At 36.5% G+C, this 8,472-nt stretch overlaps 1 protein-coding gene across 1 annotated transcript in view; it reads right to left on the reverse strand.

The window, feature by feature from the left end:
* Window positions 1-8,472, reverse strand: part of IARS2 (isoleucyl-tRNA synthetase 2, mitochondrial) — an 80,916-nt gene that overhangs the window by 27,161 nt on the left and 45,283 nt on the right. Inside the window, exon 13 of the mRNA XM_017870009.1 lies at window positions 3,546-3,648. Within this exon, the coding sequence (XP_017725498.1) occupies window positions 3,546-3,648 (103 nt within the window). The remainder of the gene's footprint in view (window positions 1-3,545; window positions 3,649-8,472) is intronic.

The raw sequence follows: 8,472 nt of genomic DNA on the forward strand, positions 1-8,472 counted from the left end.
GTATTTTTTTCTGAAGAATATTAATATCACAAAGAAATAGAAAATTGTTTAAAAATTTTTTAGGAAACAGAAAATTGTTTAAAAAATCTTTTAAGTATTATCTTGGTTTTATTATAAAAAAAATTCCACCTGTAAGTATTTACCCAAAGGAAGTAGGACTAATACTCTTGTGTGAAGATGTGTATTAAGATGTCCAATACAGTTGTTTATAAAGGAACATAATGATATACAAAAGAAGATGTAATTTAATTAGTTTTAGAAGAATGAATATGCACCTGTTAAAATGTCAGCTTAGCTCTTAATGGTTGCCTAGTTCCTTGTGTATGAAAAGCAAATGAACATAACATATCCAACGTTCGGATTTTGTTAGATGTTTGTCACATCTCTATAATGAGTATCTTTTGAGCACTTGTTCATAGTTAACTTTATATACATTTTCAAATTATCTTTTATATTTTGTTTGAACATTAAATTTATCTTTGTTTTATCGTCATTATACCTAGCCCAAGTTTGTGGGTTATATGTCTGTTTATTTTATTGTAATTTTGTTTTCAAAACTCTCTGTCACACTTTTTTTTTTTTTTTAAGACGGAGTCTTGCTCTTGTTCCCCAGGCTGGAGTGCAATGGTGGGATCTTGGCTCACTGCAATCTCTGCCTCCCGGGTTTAAGCGATTCTCCTTTTTCATTCTCTCAAGTAGCTGGGATGACAGGCATGCGCCACCATGCCTGGCTAATTTTTGTATTTCTAGTAGAGATGGGGTTTCTCCATGTAGGTCAGGCTGGTCTCCAACTCCCCACGTCAGGTAATCCGCCCGCCTCGGCCTCCCAAAGTGCTGGGATTACAGGAGTGAGCCACCGCGCCTGCCCTCAAAACTCTCTGTCACACTTTCTTTGTTTTGTTTTGTTTGTTTTGAGACTGAGTCTCGCTCTGTCGCCCAGGCTGGAGTGCAGTGGCACGATCTCGGCTCACTGCAAGCTCCACCTCCCGGGTTCAGGCCATTCTCCTGCCTGAGCCTCCCGAGTAGCTGGGACTACAGGTGCCCGCCACCTTGCCCCTCTAATTTTTTGTATTTTTAGTAGAGAGGGAGTTTCACCGTGTTAGCCAGGATGGTCTCGGTCTCCTGACCTCGTGATCCGCCCGCTTCAGCCTCCGAAAGTGCTGAGATTACAGGCGTGAGTCACCGCGCCTGGCCTCAAAACTCTCTGTCACACTTTCTTTGTTTTGTTTTTTTTTTTTTGAGACGGAGTCTCGCTCTATTGCCAGGCTGGAGTACATTGGCGCAATCGCAGCTCACTGCAGCCTCAGCCTCCCGGGTTCAAGTGATCCTGCTGCCTCAGCATCCCCAAGGGGCTGAGACTACAGTCACGCACCACCATACCTGGCTAATTTTGTATTTTATAGAGACCGGGTTTTGCCATGTTGCCCAGGCTGGTCTTAAAGTCCTTAGCTCAAGTAATTCACCTACCTCAGCCTTCCAATGTGCTAGGATTGCAGGTGTGAACCACCGTGCCCACCCAGAATTAATTTATTCAATTGACAAAATTGCATATATTATGTACAACATGTTTTGAAATATGTATGCATTGTGGAATGGCTAAATCTAGCTAATTAACATATATTTGTTGGGTTTTCTTTACTCATTTTAAAATTAACTTTATTATTTTAAAAATATAAATAATTTATCTAGAATCTCAAAATAGAACCTAATTATAGAACATAATGCTTACTAAAGTACATTTAGTAGACTTTATTTAGAACATGATGTTTTCATAATTCACAGTATAAAGGAAGGAAGGAAGTCTTGCTCTCTAAATATTAGTGAGACTTGCTATCTTAATGAGATAAAGCTTCGTGCCTTAAAAATGTTTCATGTTTCTTTTGGATACATTGAACAAATTTTTCTTTTGTTCTGATTCCTATACATATGTAACAAGGAAAAAAAATCTGAAGTATGTTGTTTTATTTACAATAGCCTTTTTGAAATTGGATTTTTAAAAATGATTGCAGGATCGCTTTTCATTGGTGTAGCTAATGTGTAGTTACGTTGTTTCTCGTAAGTGTAATTAGGTAAGCTAAAAGAAAAACCTTTCTTCCTCGCTAAGAGACTTTTGTTAGTTTTTTTAAAAGTTTTTTAAATTTGCAAATAAAGTATATATAAAACACAAAATTACATTTCTTATATTAAAATATGTTCTATATCTAACTAAATTACTAATATCGCTATAAAAAATGTAGCAATTAAAATGAACTTTAGATTAGAGGTGTCTGACTAAACTTGGTGGGATTTTATGGTTGCTTTAATAACATGCCAACAGCAAAATTGGAATATTTCTTTCTTAATGCTTTTAGTTAATACTTAGTAAGTTACTTGAATATAGTTAAATAACATTTAAAATGTCACTGAATTTTCTGATATTTAGGAATATGAAAAAGAACTCATTTTTATTTTTTTAAAATAGATGTGGGGTCTTTACTATGTTGCCCAGGCTGGTCTTGAACTCTTGGGCTCAAGTGATCCTCTTGCCTTGGCCACCCAAAGTGCTAGGATTGTAGTCATGAGCCACCATGCCAGGCCAAGAATATGAAAAAGAGCTTAGTTTTATTAAAGCTGAATTTAGGATTNAGACAGAGTTTCACTCTGTTGCCCAGGCTACGGTGCAGTGGCGCAATCTCTGCTCACTGCAAGCTCTGCCTCCCGGGTTCACGCCATTCTCCTGTCTTAACCTCCCGAGTAGCTGGGACTACAGGGGCTCGCCATCGCGCCCAGCTAATTTTTTGTATTTTTAGTAGAGACGGGGTTTCACCATGTTAGCCAGGATGGTCTTGATCTCCTGACTTCGTGATCCACCCACCTCGGCCTCCCAAAGTGCTGGGATTACAGGCGTGAGCCACCGAGCCCAGCCTTTTTTTTTTTTTTTTTTTTTTTTAGCAGAGATGAGGTTTCACCATATTGGCCAGGCTGGTTTTGAATTCCTGACCTCAGGTGATCCGCCCTTCTCGGCTTCCCAAAGTGCTGGGATTACAGGTGTGCACCACTGCGCCCGACCTAATACTACACTTTGTTTTGTGGGGACAGGCTCTCACTCTGTAACCCAGGCTGCAGTGCAGTGGCCCAATCTCAGCTCACTGCAACCTGTCTTCCAGGCTCAAGCCATCCTCCCACCTCAACTTCCCAAGTAGTTGGAACTACAGGCGCATGCCACAATGCCCAGCTATTTTTTATACTTTTTTTTTTTTTTGTAGAGACAGGGTTTTGCCATGTTAACAGCCCAGGCTCGTCTCAAACTCATGGACTCAAGCTATCTGCCTGCCTCAACCTTTCAAAGTGCTGGGATTACAGGTGTGAGCCATCACACCCAGCCTTAAATACTACAGCTCTATAGTTAAACAAAATGTCTACTTTCAAACTACATTAGCTTCTAATTTACAGTAAATAAATTTGTTAACTTTACATAAGATGCTTTTTTAACTCTCAAGAATTTCTCTTGTTGTCATCAAGTCCTGTAATACCACAAAAGCTGTTAAATACAAACAGAAATTTACCTCAGATAAGACTTCTTTTGGAAGAAGTTGCTCAGGGGGAAGAGTCCACCAGATATCACTGCCGTGCTGTTCCACTAGTTTAACAATATGCTCTATGGTTTGGCTATTTCAGGGGGGACATGGCAGAATTATTAAATTAACTATTGTGATGAATAACAAACATTTTAAAATTAACAAATAGTGATTTCTTTTCCTATCTTTTTCCTCAAACCTTAGTTTGAAAAGCTGCTATCATTTTAAATTCAATATAAATAAAAAATTGATTATACATATCCTTAAAAAGAAAAAAAAAAGGGCTTCTTCTGACCACCCTGTTTCCATTACTGATTTACCTATTTCTTACTAATCTATTTTCTATACAGGTACTTATACTCGAAACATCCTAATTATCTTTCCTCTTCTGATTTCTGCCTAAATTAAACCAACACATACTCTCAGTTCTACCTTTGAAAGTTTACAGTGGTTCCCACTCACACTCTATCAATCCAACCTCATTCCCTGAAAACTAAACTGATGCAATCAATGGTCTGAGAGCACTTCCCCCTACCCTCATCCCTTTAATTTACAAAACAGACCTTGAAATAGATGCATTCCTAAACTGCTTTTATCACACTAATTCTCTGCTTGAAAACTTTCCAGGACTCCCTCCCTGCTTACAGGCATCTGCATAAGATGCAATGCCATACTAGAGCAAAGACTGTGATGACAGATATCCAGGCTTATATTCTGACTGTCACTTTGTATTTATGATCTTGCACAAGTACTAAAACTTCTTTAAGACCTAGCTTTCCCTTCTGTTAAGAATAATCTAATTCATTGTTCAGAAACTACTGAACACCTCCAGTGTCTTGGGTACGGGCACTAGAGATACAGCAGTTGGCAAAATACGCAAGACCCTCCCCTGATGAAACTTAACATTGTAGTAATCCTAGACACTTCCCTCGAACAACTACAAACTAAATGAGACCATACATATAAAACTTAGTATAGTACCTAACACATGACAGAAAACCAATCAACCCCTATCAAATAAGTAACAGAACTGGTCATATCTTTGGGAAGATAGACAGTAATAAATTATTTGAAAATTAAACTCAAGGAAAAAAAATCATACTATAGTTTCTCACAAAATAACATTTTAATTTATTAGAATATTGAATTTATTATGGCAGCTTTGTTGCTATTACAGCTTCCTCTAGTTGCTTTTCATTTAGTCAGAGTACATATAATGGCCAAGAGCATGGATCCTGCCAGCAGGGGGCTTTGGCTTAATTTCTGGCTCCACAATTTGAACCCGGGCAAGGCGCTTAACATTTCTGTGCCTCAGTTTCCTCATTTGTAAAACACAAATAGTAAAAGCATCATTAAGAGACTTCCTATGAATATTAACTGAGTTAATAAATATAAAACACATAGAACAATATCTGGCACATTTGAATAAATATTATGTATGCATTATTCAAACTGATTATTTGACGTGAGGTCTGGGCCTGATAATTCACAGATAAATGAAGTGTTTACCAAAAATTTTTGTGGAAAGCAAAATCAAATGAGTATAAATTAAATATGCTCTACAGGCCGGGCACAGTGGCTCACGCCTGTAATCCCAGCACTTTGGGAGGCCGAGGCAGGTGGATCACGAGGTCAGGAGATTGAGACCATCCTGGCTAACATGGTGAAACCCCATTTCTATTAAATACAAAAAAAATTAGCCGGGCATGGTGGCAGGTGCCTGTAGTCCCAGCTACTGGGGAGGCTGAGGCAGGAGAATGGCGCGAACCCAGGAGGCAGAGCTTGCAGTGAGCCGAGATCATGCTACTGCACTCCAGCCTAGGCAACAGAGCGAGACTCTGTCTCAAAAAAAAACAATAAATAAACAAATAAATATGCTCTACAAATTTAAATTTGAAATACCTTATAAAAGCTGGATATCACTAAGTTGGTATTCTATGAAGGATAGATTTTAAAAGTATAATGCTACCATCATGTACTTTGAAGAACTTACAATGAGATAAGAAAATGGGCATAAATGTATGTTTCTAAGACACTGAATCATTTTAGATGGACTTTAACAGTAAAGATAAACTTTTATGTTATCAGATCATAAAAATCTTATGTAATAACTACCTAGTTATATGACAATAGTATTTAGTTACATATTACTATTTTACATAGTTTGCCCAGAACATTTTCAGTTAAGAAAATATGAACATAGTATAACAGAAAAACCTGAATAAATCTAAAGACCAAAAAAAAAAAAAAAAAAAAAACAAAAGATTACAACCATAAAAGAGAGATACTAGTAAAGTACATTTACACGCAAATATATGCACAATTACAGTACATAACACTTCATACTAATGAAATTCTCATTAAAAAATAATAATTCTAAAAATGGGTGTCATTTGCCTTTCTTTTTTACAATGTTATCATTAGACTGGCAAGTTTAGGTAAAGAGTAAAATAAAACAGTAAATGTATTGGAAAACACATAAAATAATATCAAAGTAAAAGTAAATGTCTCAAATGTCATATTAATTTAGCAAATACGGTAGAAATGTTAGGATAAAGAGTATTAACCAAAAGCATGTATACATATACCACATATCTTTTTCAAAGCACTTTACAAGCACTTGCTAATTGGATTCACAGAAATATACAGTGAGTCTTGACAGATGATTTGTTCTACACCTTAGGGTTCCTTAAATTATGAGGCTAAGCAAGTAACAGTTAAAAACAGGGCTTGAATTTGTGTTTCCTAAATCATACATAGTTTGGTGTGGTGTTTTTACTTCTTTATTCTGCCTCTCTAACTCATCTATAAAGACAACACTGTAACTGAATTCACACTCTTACTCTCTGGAGTTTGCTAAGCAATGGCAGAAAGGCTCTTTTACCCAGGCATAGAGTGAAGACTGCGTATCAGAGATGAAGTGAGAAACTAGGCAGTCTCAGGAGATTAGTATGTTGACACAGCAAGTACTAAGTCCAAAAACCAGACTCTACCTATGATTTACTGGAAAATGACAGGAATAAATCATATTATTTTTTGAGTTTCAGTTTCCATAAACATTGGAAAAAGTTGTGATGAAGAAGACTAGGTGAAAGTTTTTATTCTTAACAGAAAAAGTCCTAATAACTAACGAAAAGTGAGTAACTTTGTGACTGTAGATGAAATATATCCATTTTAATTAATTAATTACATTTTTTTGAGACAAGGTGTCACTCGGTAGCCCAAGTTGGATTGCAGTGGCATGATCATAGCTCACTTGAAGCCTTGAACTCCTGTGTCATGTAATTCTCCCGCCTCAGCCTCCCGAGTAGCTGGGACTACAGGCCCATGCCAAGATGCCCTGCTTTTTTTTTTTTTTTTTTCCCACCCCCTCTAGAGATGGGAATCTCGCTTTGTTGCTCAGGCTGGTCTTGAACGCCTGGCCTCACGCAATCCTCCAGTCTTAGCCTCCCAAAATGCTGGGATTATGGGTTGTGAGCCACCACACCCAGCTCCACATCCATATTTGAGAATCCTAAATTCAGCTTTAATAAAACTAAGCTCTTTTTCATATTCTTGGCCTGGCATGGTGGCTCATGACTACAATCCTAGCACTTTGGGTGGCCAAGGCAAGAGGATCACTTGAGCCCAAGAGTTCAAGACCAGCCTGGGCAACATAGTAAAGACCCCACATCTATTTTAAAAAAATAAAATGAGTTCTTTTCATATTCCTAAATATCAGAAAATTCAGTGACATTTTAAATGTTATTTAACTATATTCAAGTAACTTACTAAGTATTAACTAAAAGCATTAAGAAAGAAATATTCCAATTTTGCTGTTGGCATGTTATTAAAGCAACCATAAAATCCCACCAAGTTTAGTCAGACACCTCTAATCTAAAGTTCATTTAATTGCTACATTTTTTATAGCGATATTAGTAATTTAGTTAGATATAGAACATATTTTAATATAAGAAATGTAATTTTGTGTTTTATATATACTTTATTTGCAAATTTAAAAAACTTTTAAAAAAACTAACAAAAGTCTCTTAGCGAGGAAGAAAGGTTTTTCTTTTAGCTTACCTAATTACACTTACGAGAAACAACGTAACTACACATTAGCTACACCAATGAAAAGCGATCCTGCAATCATTTTTAAAAATCCAATTTCAAAAAGGCTATTGTAAATAAAACAACATACTTCAGATTTTTTTTCCTTGTTACATATGTATAGGAATCAGAACAAAAGAAAAATTTGTTCAATGTATCCAAAAGAAACATGAAACATTTTTAAGGCACGAAGCTTTATCTCATTAAGATAGCAAGTCTCACTAATATTTAGAGAGCAAGACTTCCTTCCTTCCTTTATACTGTGAATTATGAAAACATCATGTTCTAAATAAAGTCTACTAAATGTACTTTAGTAAGCATTATGTTCTATAATTAGGTTCTATTTTGAGATTCTAGATAAATTATTTATATTTTTAAAATAATAAAGTTAATTTTAAAATGAGTAAAGAAAAACCCAACAAATATATGTTAATTAGCTAGATTTAGCCATTCCACAATGCATACATATTTCAAAACATGTTGTACATAATATATGCAATTTTTGTCAATTGAATAAATTAATTCTGGGTGGGCACGGTGGTTCACACCTGCAATCCTAGCACATTGGAAGGCTGAGGTAGGTGAATTACTTGAGCTAAGGACTTTAAGACCAGCCTGGGCAACATGGCAAAACCCGGTCTCTATAAAAATACAAAAATTAGCCAGGTATGGTGGTGCGTGACTGTAGTCTCAGCCCCTTGGGGGATGCTGAGGCAGCAGGATCACTTGAACCCGGGAGGCTGAGGCTGCAGTGAGCTGCGATTGCGCCAATGTACTCCAGCCTGGCAATAGAGCGAGACTCCGTCTCAAAAAAAAAAAAAAAAAA

The sequence above is a fragment of the Rhinopithecus bieti genome, unplaced genomic scaffold (genome assembly GCF_001698545.2).
Source record: "Rhinopithecus bieti isolate Rb0 unplaced genomic scaffold, ASM169854v2 scaffold_1673, whole genome shotgun sequence".
Classification (NCBI taxonomy): Eukaryota; Metazoa; Chordata; class Mammalia; order Primates; family Cercopithecidae; genus Rhinopithecus; species Rhinopithecus bieti.